Source organism: Ammospiza nelsoni, chromosome 6 (assembly GCF_027579445.1).
Source record: "Ammospiza nelsoni isolate bAmmNel1 chromosome 6, bAmmNel1.pri, whole genome shotgun sequence".
Classification (NCBI taxonomy): Eukaryota; Metazoa; Chordata; class Aves; order Passeriformes; family Passerellidae; genus Ammospiza; species Ammospiza nelsoni.
In genome coordinates, this window is record NC_080638.1 from 24,038,333 (window position 1) to 24,056,463 (window position 18,131).

General features: G+C 39.3%; 1 protein-coding gene across 1 annotated transcript in view; it reads left to right on the plus strand.

Annotated features, from left to right (window-relative positions):
• Positions 1–18,131, plus strand: part of HSD17B12 (hydroxysteroid 17-beta dehydrogenase 12) — an 81,830-nt gene that overhangs the window by 61,937 nt on the left and 1,762 nt on the right. The window contains 4 exon segments of the mRNA XM_059474185.1: positions 2,806–2,840; positions 8,215–8,296; positions 11,667–11,732; positions 17,936–18,085. Of these exon segments, the coding sequence (XP_059330168.1) occupies positions 2,806–2,840; positions 8,215–8,296; positions 11,667–11,732; positions 17,936–18,085 (333 nt within the window).

Below are 18,131 nucleotides of genomic sequence, written 5' to 3' on the forward strand. Positions count from 1 at the left end.
TAGCTGAAATTTAGATTCTTTATCTGGGAGATATTTATTCAGATCTAGATGTTTTGATTTTGAACTGCCGTTTTTCCTAATGGCATGTCTGATATTACAGCTATTGAAGATGAGTGTTAACCAGTTTGGCTGTTTTGGATAAGGATCATACAATGCAAGCAGGGGTAGACACCACTGACACCATTGTTAGTGATAAAACTACATTTCTGCTATTGATTGTTTTATTTTAATTAATGCTGAAAATATTTTACATGTGTGTGGAGTGTATAAAATTGCCAGACCTGAGGATGGCTGCAGAATACCCTGCCAGCATCTTTCCAGTCGTGCACTTTGAGTGTGCAGTTGGCTGGGTCAGGTGAGTCTGACTCAGAGCGCTGCCTTCTGTTATCCTGCTCTTTAAAAATAACAGTATTTTCACATCAAGGTACTGAATATTCATAAATATATTTTTTCACACATCACAAGGTATAAAAATACTGATAGAAATTTTTGCCCTATTTCACAGAATTTTGAAATTCCCTCAAAATAAGAATTTTAGTAAAACAAAGGGAAGTGATGTTGAGTATGAAATTCAGTTTTGCCATCAGTGTTTTTCTGTGGAGGGGAAAAAAATTGACTGCTGTTCAGCTGAACTTTAGAAACAAACCATTTAATGCAGTTGGTAGTGAGAAACTTCTCGATTTCTCCCCAAATTGTGTACCTATTGTTGTATTTCAGCTGTCAGTGGCTTCATAGTTTTTTTTTTTTTATTTTATGTAACTCTACCAATTATTGTAGCATATTTTAGTAGCCAGCAGGTTTGTGATAAACTGTTAGAGCTGCTGGTGGGTTGCAATTTGGATTTAGACCATGAATGCATTTGTGTGGATTTAAGACAAAGTTTCAAATGTGGGGTCTCCCCTACACTACTGGGAAATTGTGTACTGGTTTTTCACATCATTTATGGGTTGCCTAAGGGAAGGCAGTTCCAGTCCACGTCCATGTGCCAATCTGTGGAGATGATATGCAGCATTCCACTGCCCTGAGAGGCAAGAAACAGTATGCTGCTTTTTGCCAAGGGATCTGTGGAAGAGATCATAAAACTTGGATCAGATAAAAGCTCTTCCAATCTTGAGCCAGTCTTAAAATCAGCCCAAATCATTCTTTATCCTTGAAGATTAAAATAAATAGTTGTTTCTACATCTCTTTTGGAGCATTAGTGTATGAAAAAGCTCATGTATACTTAAACTTAATACCAGAGGGTTTTTTGAAGCTGTATCAGATCTGTTTAGCTTGTTGATGCTTATCAGCTCTGAATATTTAGTTTGACTTCTGGGGCAGTGCTGACAGCACTGTGTGTCAACAGCTGACTTCATGAAAGGAAGGCCTGTTCAACTCCTGCCTGTACAGTCCCTTATCAAAACTGTCATGCAGTGTGGCTGATGGCAGAATCTATTCTAAGGGAGAAATGTCAATAAAATGGAAAACACAGCCCTTCTCTAGCACCTTCTTTGTGTGTCAGTTGCAATGAACTGAGATTGTTTTCTTTTGTGGTTTTTTTCTCCCTTATTCCTGATGTTTTATAATTAACAATAAAAACAAACAAACAATAAAACCTCAAACCCAGATTGAGTCATATGTGAGGGCTAATGCAGTGGTGATAATAAAATGAGTAGCTTCCTACAATAAAATTTGTTTCTTTGTAATCAAAGTGCTTGCAGGTGTTTTGTGTGCCTGTATATGCTGATTTCTTTTGTGTGTGTTTTCTGATGTGTGCTGGTTTTAGTATTTTATTACCCCCCCCCCCCCCCCCCCATGTTCTCAAAAACTTTGTTGGAACATCTTTTAGATGTCAAATGTGGTAGCAGTTTATTTTTCTTGTGTGATCTGTCTTTGGTGTCAGTGGCAATTATTCATAGGCTTACATGGGTCAGGGCTGAATTTGGCACAAGCAGAATTTCAAAACTATTTCAGGAAGGCAGAAGTTTTGGATTTAAATTGTGTTTTAGGATGGTAGTAATTAGTAGTAGGAAAATTAACTATTTTACACTAATTAAAATTTTGTCCAAGTTTGGATCAATGCTTAATTTGTTTCCCTTGTCAGAGAGGCTCTGTCTGCAACTGGGAATCTTGTTTTAGGATTACTGCTCAGGAGAATCCTTCAGCCAGCTTGTAGTTGGATTGCTCAGAGTCATAATAAAGGCAGGAGTTTCCAAAGCAGTGAGGAGGCTTGCCAGGTGACTTTTCTCTTGGAGATGTAGTTTTTTCCAGTGTGAAAATACCTGGGTAATCAACAAAAAATATTTTGCGTCTTAAATGTTTTCTGTAGTTAATAATATGTTCGCTAGTTCTGTTAGTGCTCTTGCTGCTCCATAATTTGTCTTAAACTCAGCAGTTCAGTAAGCCTAGCTAAAATGTATTGGATAATGTTTTGAATCTTGGCATAGGTGGTAAATTTAGTCAGACTCGAGGAAGACAGGTGTTTTTTGCAGGGAGAGAAAGATGGTACCTCTACTGTGGTACTCCGGTTTTTAATGTTCTGTAGAGGCCATGGATGCTGCAGAATGGTGAAGACATTTGTTTTATTTACTCTTGTGCTACTGCCTAGATGAGTTCACCAGATTCAGTGCACACACTACTTGACAGAGCCAAGTTATCCAGGTAGAATAAAAATAAACTGCCTACGCAAAGTATGGTCTCTGCTTCCCCGAGCCGTGCTTGGGGTGGAGGGGGTGGCAGCTGCTTCTGGGAGGCAGGGAGGCTTCCCTCGGCCCCGGCTGGCTGCTGTCTGCACTCTCAGCCATCACCAATGTTTTCCTTTTGCAGATGACACGATTGGTGCTGCCCGGCATGCTGGAAAGGTGAGTCACACTAACACTATCCAGACAAAGTCATCATTATTTATAGGGGAGAATCCTTTCTTGAAAAATTCATTACTGTGACTAATCAGCCTAGTCTCCATGTTTTAATGGCAGAGTAATGCTGGGTGAGTCACGCTGATGGTGCATGAATCATCAGACGGTGGAAGCCTTTTCCACTCGATTCCCTTTTTATTTTTCCTCTCCCTTCTCCACTGTTGTGGTGATTCCTTTTAGAACAGAATTAAAAAGCCCGTCTGACTCATCAGCACTAACTCAACAACCTGCTATTCTGAGGGGGTGGTTACAGTTCCTGGGAATAACCTTCTTAAGGCTATTTCTCTAAGTCATTGTAAGTAAAATGGATGCAAAGAATATGTTCTCATTATACAGTAGGAGGTATATTGAGGAAAGGCTGTGATCATTTGGAAGAATAGAATTGAAGATCAGCTCTTTAGAATAACACACCACTGTCAACAGGGAAGACATGTACTGACTTCCCAGCTAGCTCCCAGGTGAAACCAAAAGGTTCGTGATTTCCATTTAGTCTCCCTCAGGCTGTTTTGCAGCTGATGTTGGCTCTGCTGGCTGTTTGCCGTCTCTCTTGGGGTGCTAACCCCGCCTTGCTGGGGGTTGCCCTGGATCAGGCTTGAGCTGTGTTCACAGTACTGGGGAAAACTCTGTAGAACCATGCAAACAAATAGGCAGGAGAAGTCCCTATGTGGGGCAAGCCTCCAAATCTAGCAAAGATGATGAAAAAAAAAAGTTTATTTTGTGTCATCCCACTGTCTGAGAGTCTTCAGTGCAGACCAGAATTCAGTTATTCTCATGTTGCACAGATACACAGATGTTTCACTTTGAAAACAAAGCTTCTTCCTGGGTGCAAACTGTCAGAGCTGGGAGTCAGTATGGGAGTCAGTGTCTAGCACATCAGGATGATGGTGAGCTAAGATTTTTACTTAGCCAATCAGGAGATGTGAATAAGTTTATTTCATGTAAAGAGATTTGAGCCCAAGACTGAGCTCTGGGGTGGGAGTGTAATATTACCCAATGAAGCTGGAGTAGAGGGTGAGGATTATTATAGTACAGCAGTGATACATACTCAGGGCTCCTAGGTCAGATGCTACTCCTTGTCCTTGTACTGTTATTGATAGATAAAGGGACTTGTTTTTTGTGAAACCACTGTCCTCTGAAGGTGCCAACATGACCAAAACATTTATACTTTTGTGGGGATTTAATGTTATTTCATTATTAGGTTTTGGAACTTAAAAAATTCTTGCCTCAGTTTCTTCTTTGTTTTAAGAAATATTGTAGCTGTCCATTTGGCAGAGTTATCTCTTCAGCTTCTCAGGACAGAATGGTGTATACTCTACTTATAGAATATCCTGCATAGGTTTTTCTGTTCCACATCCATGCCGGTAAGATGACTTGAATGAAAGGCAGCAAACCAGGATCCTGCTGACTTCTGGTTCTGACTGCCCTTGAGCATACGTCGTCTTTCCTCTTAGTTCTCTAACTTCATGACTACCTCATGGATACTGAGGATAACTGTTCAAGAAGCCTGGAAAGAAAACCTTAATGTTAGTTAAAAAGAATTAAATATGCATCTTGAACTTTTTCCTGACTATAAGGAACCACTTTAAAAGACTGCTCCATTTGGATGACAGCCTTGCTTTCTATGTCAGGGAAAAATATTTGAAAAAGCTTCCATTTTCTGTTTGATTTTTGTGAAGCTGGTTGGGTTTGCAGTGCACATAAGCAGTGCCTGCAGCTGCCAGCTCCTGCACAGTCATAGCTCACAGGCCATTAACACTGCTAGGAGTCTGTAGCCACAGGAGGACATGGATGTCCAGCAAATCCAAGGGCATGAATGAATTGGAGCTGGATTCAGCTGCTCTTCAGGTCTGCCATATATTTCTCACATGGGACCACAGGCTAGAAAAAAGGGCTTCAGGCTCGAAGGATAAGGCTAGACTAAGAACCTCATTGTCATTCCTCACTTGTTCAAGGAGGAGAGCACGTTGAGTAGATAGATGTGACGTAGTGTGTTAGAGCATCTTGCAGCTTGCTCTAGTGCATATTTGAATGTTGGCTTTATGACAATATATTGCAAGATAAATACAAAAATAGAGCATACTTTGCATGCTTTGCATCCAGGTCTGATAGGAGTAAACAAAGCTACATCTTGGTTTGGCTTTTACTTTTCTATTTATATTAAACACAGCTGCATTAAATGAATGCCACTTCTGGTAATGGCGTTTAGATTCTCTGCTGTGACTTCTCTCCTGTGTTTTGAACATTTAAAGTGACAATTTATTATCTGAAGCTTCCTATTATACTTAAATGAGCAGTTCCTGTATAAATACTCAGGCTACTGTCTGAGATGGGAAACTCATAGAACTGAAAATCAAGGCTTGATGTCTTTGGGAACAAAAGAAAAGCCACCACCACCAAAAATCAGTTGGCTGTTGCTAGACAAACACCAAACTATGGTATTTATTGCCAGGAAAGTAGCAAGTGCATAATTACATTACAGAAGAAGCTTGCTCTTTCCACTTGGCGTGCAGCTGGAGCAGGCGCTGGTTGCCACAGCAACAGGGAGATGGCTAAATATAGCCTCCCTGGTGCTGGACCACTTAAGGTAGAATGACTGGGAGGTGTGAGGGTGTGGGCCTGGCTCTTTTAACCAACTTTTTTTGTTTGGTTTTGTTTTATTTTTTATTTCCCATTAAGGGCACGGTTGAATTAGATGGAGCCAAAATTTCTTTTTACCATGCTGATGCTTGAGTAATTCTTTAGATCCCTCTCTAAAAACATTTATTCTGCAATTCCTCTAAGAAGCAGAATTGTAATTGGAAGTGTTCCCCCTACTCACATGCTTCTCAATTTCATTTTATCTGGAGGTTTTAAGTTATGAGCTTTTAAGGCTAGGAATGTTTTCTTTAAAATGTAAAAATACAAACCACAAAACCCCCAGTGGCAGTGACTGCTTCAAAGAGACCAATACACAGAGCTTCTGCAAGGGGCTGCTGTTAATGTTTTGTGTTTCTAGGAAGGGTTTCTTCCCTGGGTCAGACCATTAATTCACTCCATCTAGGTGGTGGTCACGACTCCTGCTAGAAAGTTGCAGTGCAGCCAGGTGCTGTGAGACCTGTGCTTGCTGCCGGCATGTCAGCCTCTCTTCTCAAGCTTCAGTTTGTTTTAAAAGCATGAGGCTTGTGTTTATCCATATCAATGCTTGTCCTTCTTTGAATCCTGTTAAGCTTTTGTCTTCAGTTAAGTTTTGTGGCAAGTACTCCCTAGTCTGAATATAAGAAGGGCACTCTGGTTTTTTGGATCTAAATTTCAGTCTTTCATTTAAATAAATGTCATCTTTCTTTTGTATTCTAAGAAGCTGAATCAAAATCTTGATCTTTTTCATTTGTTAGTGTGTGTACTCTTATCATGGCTGCTCTTAATAGTCTCTTAAATAAATTGATGTCTCAGAGTGGTTTTTTTTCTTCTCTTCCCCTTTCTTAAATCATCAGTTTCTTAATATTTCTGTTCAGTATTTGGAGCGATAAAGATGGTTTGTAAACTGTAATTCAGGATTTTGGTGGTGGTGGAGGATCTGTCCCTCCCATTCCCAGCATCCTGTTGTTTGGCTGGTTTTGGTGACTGCTGCACAAAACAGAACTTCTTGTTCAGGTTTCTCATGGAGGGAACAGTTGGTTTAGAGCCCTGCAAGGTTTGTGATTAATTCACAATTTTTTCTTTAGTAAGCATTATTTTGGTTATTGATAATAGATTATTGATGCACTCTTAATATTGATTTTTCATCTGCCATTTTGTAGTCTGTTCACATAGCAGCCTGAGCTTTTAAAAAGCTCCTTATAGTATTCTCCAATCTGGTAATCTCTTAAAAAATTAATATTTTTTAAGAGAATGGCAAAATTCATTGCTAATCTCAATTTGAGCTCATAAATAAATATCACAGTCACCGCCTGTCTTGATACAAAAAACTTCTATGATCCACTGTTAACCTTTTGCTGTCTTGAAAATTCCTGATTAATTTGTGATCTTACACTTTCCATGCTACATATTTGGATCAGTGTTACTACCTTATTTCACCAACCAAGCCTTGCAGGGAAGTCCTGAAAAACACAATGAACTTTGGCAAAGGTGCTTGAAATCCTGAATTACTGAAATTATTCTTTTCTGTCACATTTGCCATCTCATTCCTTGTGACAAATCAGTCACAGATGTAATTTACACTTGTATCATGGCACAAGCCATGCTGGTTTGAATCTATTGTCATGATTTCCAAAGCATTTATATTGTTTTAATTTTTAACAGTGACTTAAATTACTGGTTTTTTATAAGATGGTTACTGAAATGATTGTGGCAGCAGTGGTGTAGGGTGCACCTGGTTGAACAAATCTGATGGAAACTCTTGTGAATCTGCAGGACTTGAGCTGTGTGATGTCTGCCTGCATGAGTGTTCTCACTGCACTGAGCATGGCATGCTTATGCTATGTTCAGATAAACTGCCTTGAATTTCCAGCACGGTGGGAAGAAGTAGAGATTTAACTTTCACTATGTTGGACTGTCTAGGACCTTCTAACAGAGTAATTGCTCTAATTTGCATAAAGCTTTTAAAATTAATTCTTTTTTCTACTCAGCACTAAATATGTCTGGTTTTGTAGGTAAAACTAGACTCAGAAATAGATATGGTTCAAATCAGACTAGACTAGGAGGTCAGGAGCCGTCCTGTCCTACGTGAATGTGCTTTAGAAAGGCTTGACAGAGCAGGTGGTCACTGATTTCAGGTATCTTTACCAAAATATTGTTGATAAATACCTTCAGTGTTACTGTGATACAGCTGTAAGACAACTTTCATTTTCTGTGTTCATCCACTGAATATCTTCCATATTTATTAAATTCTGTATTTGAGCAGTAAATTCAGATCCTTGCTATCTTGAAGATCCATTATGAAGTAATATTTAGAAGATGAAAGTAATTATCAAAGTGTAAATCATACAATGCAACTGTTGCCATTTCTGCCATCTTGTCCCAAGATGTAGAAGTTCCTCTTAAACTCGTGCCAGCTTGACTCAGTGGTTTTGCATGGTTTAGCTCATTGTGTGTGTATGTGTATGTAAATAAAACTTTGATTCTCTTGCTGTATTGATCTTGGAGTTGCTCCTGATTTACGCCAGCTGCTTGGATACTTCTGACTGTGCATAAAGTGAATTTCAATTCAGGATTTGGTTGGAATTTTTAGACAGATCTTAATCTCAGTTGCATTCTAAAGGGTGTTTTTAGGCTTGCTGTAATTTTTGGAAACATGAAAGATGTTTCCTTTATTTCATTATAATATATCTTGGCTTCCTTTCAGATCAAAAGGGATAATCCTGAATATTGCATCAGCTTCAGGGATGTGTCCAACTCCACTGCTGACTCTTTACTCTGCAACCAAGGTAAATGTTCCTTTCCACACTGAAATCAAGTGTCAAACATAAGGCAACACTCACAGGAATAAATGTTTTGGTGTCCATCTAGTGGTGCTTTCATGAACTAAAAGCACAGAGTTTCTGTCTTGAGTTTTTCCAATAGTGGAAGCTGGAAGGTTGAAAGAAAACTGAGTGTAAGGGTTTACTGGCATAGAAATTACTATTTTATGTATTTCCTCATGTATTTCATTTTTAAATGGAAAAGGATAGTAGTCTACCAAGCAAGCTTAGTGCAAAGCTGAGAAAGGACATTGACTAAGCTTAACATGCTTAACATGCTTATTTTGGTTTTGAATTGTCTTTCCCCTAAATTCTGTGATAATTCTGTGATCTACATTTCATCTTAAGTTCATCTGCTCTAGTTTCTCTTTGTGTTGCTGGGACAGTTTCATTTTTTTGCAGCTGGTTGTATTTTTTTTTCCCAAAGATAATTTCAGGGGATTCTAAAATGTTGCCCTAAAATATCTCCAGTGAACACTGTAAAGACGGAATGTGAGTACCCAGCATGGAACTGAGGCATATGTGATAAAACAGAATGCAAGAGACATTTACACTGGCATTAAAGCAGTATGGCACTACAGCTTTTTCAGGCATACCTGGTAATTACCTTGAATATTTCAAGCATCTCAGAGTCTAAGCAGAACCTTGACTGGATGAAGAAACCTTCAGTAGTGTCATTCATGTCAGAACAGACTCACATTTCCTCTAGATTCGCAGTAACATCTTCATATTCCCAGAAGGAAGTTGATGCACACTATTTTATTCATACTAAAGGAGGGCATATATTTAAGTTTAGAAGCCTGAAGTAGCTTTAGGTGATAAAATTTCCCCTTGAAGTAGCTGTTTCCTGAGAGGACAATTTTTTGTTTTAATACAAATGGTCACTTTGTGGTGGCAGTGCTTTCAGCTTTATGGAATCAACTGAGCTTCTGATTTTAGTGATAATATATCTTACACTGCTTTGGTAAGTCTTTTTTTTTTTTTCCAACAGGAATCTGAAATATTTCTTCCCCTCCCCTTAAAAAACTAAGTTACAGGTCGAACAATCTGCCTGTTCTCAGCACTGCCCATCTTCTCCTACAGCAAGATTAGTAAGCATGAAAGTGACTCCCCTAATGTAGCTATAGAAAGACAGTATCTGCAGTTTCTAGGGGTTTTTTTTCCCTTATCTATTTAAAGGGGATTTAAAGCATAATACCCTTCAGGTGTAAGTCAATGACTTTGACTAATTATCAGGAACAAATGTGGTCTTTAACCTTCCTGTGGAGAATTCCCTAGTTTACACTGGAATGAGACTCTTTTAAAGGAATCATAGTGCTATATTTTGACAGGTTTCTCTACCTGTGTTAATGCTAATGAGAAGTGAAATATGATTATATCATTTCCCACCTCACCCCCATGCCTCTACTGTTTGGATTTGTTATTAGATATTTGGATATCCAAGGAGAACAAATTTTCCAACATTCAATGCTTATCTGCTTATTCAGGGAATGTTTACTTAGAGAGCATTCTTAAGACTTCAGGTTCAAGGTTGTTGGGGGACTTGAGCTTGTGGAGGTCGAAAACCCAACGTGTCTTGAAATAAATTCTTCAAGAAGAAAAACTCCATACCTTATTTGTATACTGGAAATAGCTTTCACTTCTCATGTAAAAAGAACATTTTCCTTATAGCAAGCTCATTGCAACCAGTAGAGAAGGCAGTCTTTTGTATTTTGTCTCCATATTTGGAGCAGTAACCAACATCAGGACTTTTGTCATGGAGGAATAGTTAAAAATTTGAATGATCAGAGCACTTTCATTAACATAATATAGTTATTTTTAGTAGATTATCAGTATACTCTGTGCAGGTGTTACACATGCACCTGAACTGCTGTGTTCAGAAAGTGCACCAAACCATTTGGCATGTCCATGCAGGTACCTTCCTGGTCAAGAGGATGGTCAGAGGATTCATTTCAATAGCTGCTGCTAGGCCAGACTTTCAGTTTCATTTATGTTGAGTACTGAATTTTGTTATGAACTTATACTCAGGGGAGGGAGGAAGAAAGAAAGAAAGAGCAGCTGAACAGCAGATAAGCTATTTATGGTTTAAGGAGCCTCCTGCTAGCTCATACTCTTCTTCTTGAAGAAGAAGAGTAAAAGGACCTACCTGCTATACAGGAAAATCCAGTTTTATTTCAGATCTTCCAAGTATGCTCAGCAGAGTGTCTTTAGAAATAGTCCAGTAGTGTGAGAGTGTTTCTGTTCCTTCTTGTATGGCTGAATTCAGTGGGATGGCCTGTGTAGGAAAAACACTGGCCACTGCCAACTTGCCAACTTTAGGTGCTGGCTTCAGTTAGGACTTGTGTTAAACCACTGGGGACATGGTGACCAAAGGAAAACTGTAAAGGAGGTGCAGTACCAGAGCTTTGCTGCTTGGTTTGAATCTGGTGTGAAGCAACTGCTTCTTAAATAATTGAACTAATTTACTTAGTATTTATTTTAGCTTCAAGCATGGATGGGATGGTTTAGCTCATTCAGTTGAAGGTATTCCATTCATCCTACTTGGCTGTATCACTTCTCTGAAACAAGAAACCGTAGCAGAACCTGGTATTTTGTCTCATTGGGCAAAAGGGTAAGGTGAAAGTGTAGTTTAGAAGAATTTGGGAAGTGGGAATCTGTGCTGGTTTGAACTGCTAAGTAGCCTTTGATTCTTAGCACAATATTTCCTGGCAGGGTTAAGAAGGTGGCTGTATCAGCTTTGAGAGCATCTTGAAGGCAGGTGCTAACATCCACCTTTGAAGTCCTTTAACCTCTTTCTTTGAACTTTCAGTTTTGCAATTTCTAAAACTTCCAGAAGTTTGGAGGAGAATCTGCGGAGGTGGACTTGAGGATTAGGAAGAAGTGTCACCATAGGGTGGCATTTTTTAGAGGTGTAAAGGCAGAAGACTAAGTGTTTAAACACTATGTTCTAAAAACCATGCAAAAGAGGAACCCAATTAAATCACTCTTAAAGATATTCAAGAAGATGACCTAAAGTAGTGAACAATGTGAACATGAAGTTGTATTTTCCTCTTTTAACTAGGCTTTATTTAACAAATCTAGTTCCTTTTCCTTCTAAATTAAAAAGGGGTTTATTTGTTTAGATTGAGCCTTGCTTCTGTAAAAAGAATTCCTAAGCATAGAGTTTCTATTTGAATGGCATTGCTCTTATTTGCAAAGTTTCATTGAAAACCTAGGGTTTTCACTTTGAAAACAGGAACTCCAAATAGTAACTCAAATACTCTTACACAAAACTGTTATACTAGAGTTTCCATTGTAACGTGTAGCCTGCTGCATGTTTCCTTTCTTCTCTCTGCAGGCTTTTGTGGATTACTTCTCCAGAGGCCTCAATGCAGAATACAAGAGCAAGGGCATCATTGTGCAGGTGAGTAGCTTGTTTCATGTCAGTGTGGTTACCACAGCAACATTGGTGTCTTGGCAACAAAAAGGAATCAGCATATTCTCTTATTCATGAGTGTGTGACACAGATTAAGTATAAGGATTTCCTCTGATCCCATTAGCAGCTTTCTTAAATTACTCTGAAACCATGGGTCTTGAAGCAACAAAAGACATGGTTTGATTTTTGTGTGGTTTTAGCTGATGGTGCTAATTGAACCCTTATGGATGAAGTGTTCCATAAAACTGTGCACAGTGCTGTAGAATACATCTTTATGAAGCTTCATCTACTGGAATACACTTGTGGAATGCATTTGTACAGGCATTCCATGGGTAACAGCTCTAACAACTGGAATAGGAGAATCCCTGCAGTGTCAGTGAATCAACTGCTAATCTAAGCATAGTTGAAGAATGAACAAAAGCCTCAAAGAGCCTTCATGTGTAACTGACTGATTTAATTTTCTGTATTGTTAAAGAGTCTTGCTTCATAGCCCTCCTTGCCCCCTCCCCATTTGTATACCTTCCTTGATTTTAATTATTTTTGGCATGGCAAAAAGCAAACCACACCAGTTTCTCCCAGCTTTATAGGATTTTGCTTTAATATCACTTCTCACATACTCTTAGTGTTTGCTTCCAAAGCTGGAATTTCCAGCTTTGATGACAGTGAAACTTCCATTGCTGATTAAACCTCTCAAGAGCAAGAATCAGTTTAATGAAGGTGGTATGAGATCTTACCTGCACTGTGAAGACAATGGTAACTCTTTTTGAAGTTCAGTTAGGGATCTTGCAAACAGGGTTGCCTATGTCCATGCCTGTCATTTCTCTGTTCTGTGTGGTAGTTCTCAAATCCGCTCGAACTTCAAAGGCTTTATGAAACACAAAGCACAAAGTTGCCTGCTTTAAATGTGTAATCATTATACAAAAGAGCACAACTCTTATTCCTGGCTAATACTATAGGGAAGTTGTTACCAGGTTAAGGTTATGTTACCTTTTTGATGTGCTAGATTATTTTTTCCTTTTAAGTATATTTAGCAAAACAAGAACTTCTCACCATAAAATGTCTTGTCACGTTTCCTGAGAGTGGACTGCATTAAGAAAAAAGACAGTTGTTGGGTGAGCATGTAGTCACCGGCCTTTTAGTGGGAACCTCCTGTAAACCTAGATTTAAACTTGGTATTAAATAAAGCTTCACTTCTCCCCTGGGTGCTTGATTCTGTGCCCTAGCACTCTGGGATGTACAGCCAGACCAGTGTGCAGCAATGGAGGATGCATAAAAAAGGTAGAATTCTGAACAGGTACAGGTTCAGCATACAGTGTGCTCTCAGTTCAGCATTGTGTGCTCTCAGTTCTTGAAGTGGATTTAGCTGGAAAAACTTTCAGTGTTTCATGTCTTCTTGTTACTTCCTCTTCTCACAGCTCCAAACTGTCCTGCAATGGGTCAATGTTTACCACATGGCAAGTTCCTTACAGCTTTCTCACCATTTCTTCCCTGCTTGATTACTTCTACCTCCTCAGTGTCTTTCAAATTGTATTACTAGCAGATTTAGCTCTACTATCAGACAACTGTTCTTCAATAATTTTCATCTACATGCAATGTAGCCCTCTCTCAGCCTGTCACATCACAGTCTCAAAATGAGACTCAAGCAACTGGTAAAATATTGCCCTTTCCTACATCAATAGTATCAAATCTTCTGGGTGGACTTCCTTCCTGCTGAAGTCTGTCTACAAGCTGAGCCATAGGCCCCTTCAACACACAGCTTCACTGACAATAATGATGGTGTGAATTTGTGGGGGCCTGTGTTGTGGTACCACATCCAACCTCTGTTTTCTGGTGTTTTCTTAGGCATAGCTGCTCCTAAGTTACTTCAGTGTGAGGGTGCTTAGGGACAGATGCTGGCAGGTGAAGGAACTGTTACATCTTTGGGATCTGTTGTCTTCTCCTCCTCCCCAGATTTTGTCTAAATAGTACTCTTAGCAGTTTGAGAGGAGAATGAAGGAGGAGCAAGAACTGTTTGTTGATGACTATGGAGGAGTACCTGTTGAGACTGTAAATACCCCAGTAACTCATGACTGGATAAAGGCATTAATCACAATATGAATGTACATAGTGTAGGAAAGGTTTTCTTGTTTTTTTTTGTGGGAATAGAAAAGCTAGGAAAAGGGTTTTTAATGTCTTACATTTTTAGGATTACAAACAAATGAAGAATTTAATCTAATTTTCTGTATTTTCAGTTATGTTTTCCTGTACAAAGCTTTACAGGTTGTGGTAAACTGTCTTTTTATGACTCTGGTGTTGGCTTAGGATGCTGAATTCCTGACACCACTGCTTTTTATCCCTTAAATGTAGACAGTGAATTGCCATTGAGTTATGTGGGCCTGATTATCAATAGCTGTCACAGCTTCAATTTGTTATGCTAATTTTGTTGCAGGTCCATGTCCTTGTCCTCCTCTTTCAGCCTAAGTCACTATAAGCCAGTAATGAATATTACAAGTATCTTCCTGTGAAGACTAGCTGACTTATTTCCTTCAATCCCTAAGGAAGATTGCATCCCTCTTAGAATTTTTTGAAGTACATCTCTATAACCTTCAGAAGCATTACACTTTTAATTCCAGACCTGCCCTTCCAGCTAGATCATCGTCATTGAAACCAGTTAACGTCTGCCATGCAATACCTGCAGAGTAGCACTGTGTGGAAAGCAGAAACAAAGTGCTGGAGGGATTTTATCAATTTCTTCATATCAGCCTCAAGTATGTGTCTTGCTGAAGTGGATTACCATCTGTGGAAGCTTAGTTTTGATAGTGCTTTTGTTGCAGTGTAGCCATCTTTGGATAAAAATATACTTTTCTGGCTAATAGGTCTGCTTAATTTTTCAGAAGCAGCACAGTAATAGCATAGGTTAAAACTTTGTGTGTGTTTATATAGGGAAAAAAAGCAAAAGAAAAGAAACCAGGAAGAAGGTGACAATAGTCTTTTCTCAAGACTTTCAGAAAGATCTCCCCTTGAAAGAGATTTCTGCAGACTTATGAAATTTTTGATCTTTTAATATGTCTAGAAATAATGCTTGGTTCTTTGACCCTTTCTTTTATTCTCATTTTAAACTTCAGGTAGTCATTGGCATTGTCCCTCTGTACTTCATTACTATGCATAGCAAAAGTATAGTGCTAGAAACTTGCACTATCTGCTTTCTTTTATTGTATTCACTACATAAAATACTAGACCACAAATTCATGAAAATGTTCATTTAAAAGGATTACCAGAAAGTTTTCTACCCTAACCTCCTGCTCTCCCAGCAGCTGCATTGCCTAGCAATTAGCAGTGGGATTGCTGCTGGCACTAGGTCATGGGCTAATTATGGCTTTATGCAGCCAAATCTTGGAAACCTTCAAGGGCAGGGGTGCTCTGAGCTCTCTGGACAGTCTGTTTGAATTTTATATTGCTCTCCTAGTGAAAAGGCTTTCTCCCTAATGTCCAGTCTGACAGTCTACAGCCAAAATTGACAGTTGTCCCTCTTGTCATTAGATCAGGCATTACCCAGAGGAGTTTGGCTCTTATCTTCATAACTACTGCTGAAATAATTTTAGGTAAGATGTCACCACCAGCTTCCTTTTCACAACACTGAACAGGCCCAGCTCTATCTCCAGGTATTCACAAAAGTTTGATGTCACCAAAGTGATGCTTACTGGCATTACCATCCTTCCTTCAAAAGCATTTTTGCTTTGCTGTTCAGCTTTCTATACAGATCAGCTTTGGTTGATGTAACTCTTCTGTTTCCCTTTTATGTTCCCCAGTCTCCTTTTTCCCACATTGGAAAGGGAAGGAAACTTATTTGGCAACACTGGAGAGTTCAGGTCTTTTTACTTTTTTAAAAGTAAGGTAAAAAAGGTGATAAAATTGTGTAAACAAGCTGTTCTGACTTTGGAGGACTTATGACTTAACTATTCAGGTCTGAGATCTGACTTCTTACATCTAAATAATATTCAAGAACCCAGTGTTGAGTGTGAGCCACTTTTAATACACATCAGAGCCGTAAGCAGTAGCAAATGTTTTAAGTGAGCAAGACACATTGTACTGACATAAGCTACTTTTAAGGCATGTTTTGAAACTATAGTGTAGGCTAAGCTTTCCCTGAAAAAGGAGAGTTATTTGCCCAGGTACTGTGGGTTATATCTGTCTGAATGTAAAATGCTGAAAGGCTTGAAAGAGTAATTTTTTTTTTTTTTTAAATCTGTTTTGCCTGTTTTAGATACAGTTCATGAATCTTTGAATTCTTTGTGGGAAGGAAGGGGAGAAAACTAAATAGATTCAGCAGGTCTCTTGATACCATGTTTCTATGTGCCTTGAAGTCTGTGGATCAATCCAGCAGTGCTACCATATGCTTGCTTTTTCAAGTATCCTCATGCACAATTGTTTGCCCCTTCATGCTGTCCAGTGGTGTAACTGGGTAATGCAGTTCACTTCTGAAGTTGTTTTGAGTAGAGAGATAATAGATCACGTCTATTGTACCTTTCTTGGTGGGGATGTTGTAGAAATAATTTGGTGGTGAATAAGAAGCTTAAAATTTAACTTTTAAAAATATTAAAATAATAACTATTAAAAATATTTTTCAGATTGCATTTCAAAAATGCAGTCTGAAAATGAGATGCAGTTCACATTCTGGAGTTGAAGTGAGGTACCTATGCTGCTATGGTAGCAGAATGAGTAGTTTTCTTATCCAAGCATTTGTAGCTTTTGGTGACTTTAAAGGCAGTGGTTGCTGCTTTCACTTCTGAAGTTTAGGTCTCCATGATTTTCCTTCCCATTTGAAAGTGGACTCATGTAGTAGATTATTGAAAGTCCTATTTATAGACAGAAGGGCACAGGTTTTATGTTCTCAGGTGAAGGACTGAGCAGACATACTAATGTTTCCTGGTTGTGTGCCCTTTCCCTGCTGTGCTGCTGAGAGTAACAGCAGATGTTTTTGAGTTCAGGCATGTATGGTTGTTCTTTAAGACACTAACATTGGAAGCAGGTGTACAAACTGTTATTTGCCCAAATAGACTATTTTTTGAGATGGTATTCTCATTTGGACATGAATTAGCAGAAGTAGACACACTCTCAGGCACTTGCGGTTAAGGTCTGGCAGTGGGAGCCCTCATAGATGGGCAGTAGCGGATGGATGTATTGAATCACTGCTAGAGCCACTGACAGTGTCTTAGGAGGTCCTTGTAAAGTGGTGATGAAGTTCCAACTTCTCTAGGTGTGTTGAGTTATGCTATGTTTAATATCTGTTTCAGGGCTGTAGACCAGGGCTTTTTTGGTTACTTTTTTAGAGGCAAAAATTGAGGACGAGTTGAAAGCATTGCCAAAAGCATGACCATAGGAAAGAATATTGCTTCCTACTGTACATGTGCATTTGCCTTCCTTCTCCAGCAGCATGAGTTAAGGGCAATGTGGTTTTGGATCCTCCAGGTCTAGCTTGCCTACCATGGACACGCCTTTGTTCTGTCAGCATCCTTCCATCAACACGTATCTGTGCTGCTTCCTCTTGTTCCTCCACTACAGACACTTCTGAGACCTAGCATCATGTTCTGTCTTGCTTCCAAACATGGTTATAAAAGCTCTTTAACTGTCCTCTGTTTCTTGATCCTTCCTTCTGTCTTTTCACTGTGGTACTAGTACTCTCCTCTGTCCTCTAAGCCCTGCTGTGGAGCTACAAGCTCCATGTTTCAAGTCTCTGGACATTCTTTTCTCCTTCCTCAACCTTGTACAGGTGCCAAACTGAGGAGCTTTTGATGTGAAATTTCCTGTCCTGGGTTCTGCAGCTCCTTCCCAAGCAAATGTTGGGGAGTGACTACAGAGAAACAACAGTGCAGCATTTTCTATTAAACAACTGGAATGAAGTTTTGTGCTTACAAGGCAAATTGTAAGAATGGCTTTTCAACTCTACACTTGAAAGAGTGGTTTCTCTGGGGCTCCAGCTGGTGGTGTTGACTGTGAGGAGACAATTGAACTATGTCCAATTATGACCCATGTGTTATCTAATTAAAAAGTTCTTGATCTTATATTGGGATCTCATTGTGGTCTTAGAACTGAAAATAAGGCTGGCTTAAGCTAGATTTCAGTGTACAGATCATCTGATTTCCAGTTACACTTATGGATTGTGAGTTATCTTGAAAGCATTCCCTGCTTAACATGGGTTTTCCTGTGTGCAGAGTGTTCTACCATATTACGTGGCAACAAAAATGTCCAAAATCCGCAAGCCGACCCTCGACAAGCCCAGTCCTGAGAGGTATGTGAGAGCTGCCTTGGGCACGGTGGGCCTGCAGTCCCAGACCAACGGGTACCTACCTCATGCTCTCATGGTAAGTCACCTTGGAGAATGTGAGGATCTGAAATGCCCTTTGTGCT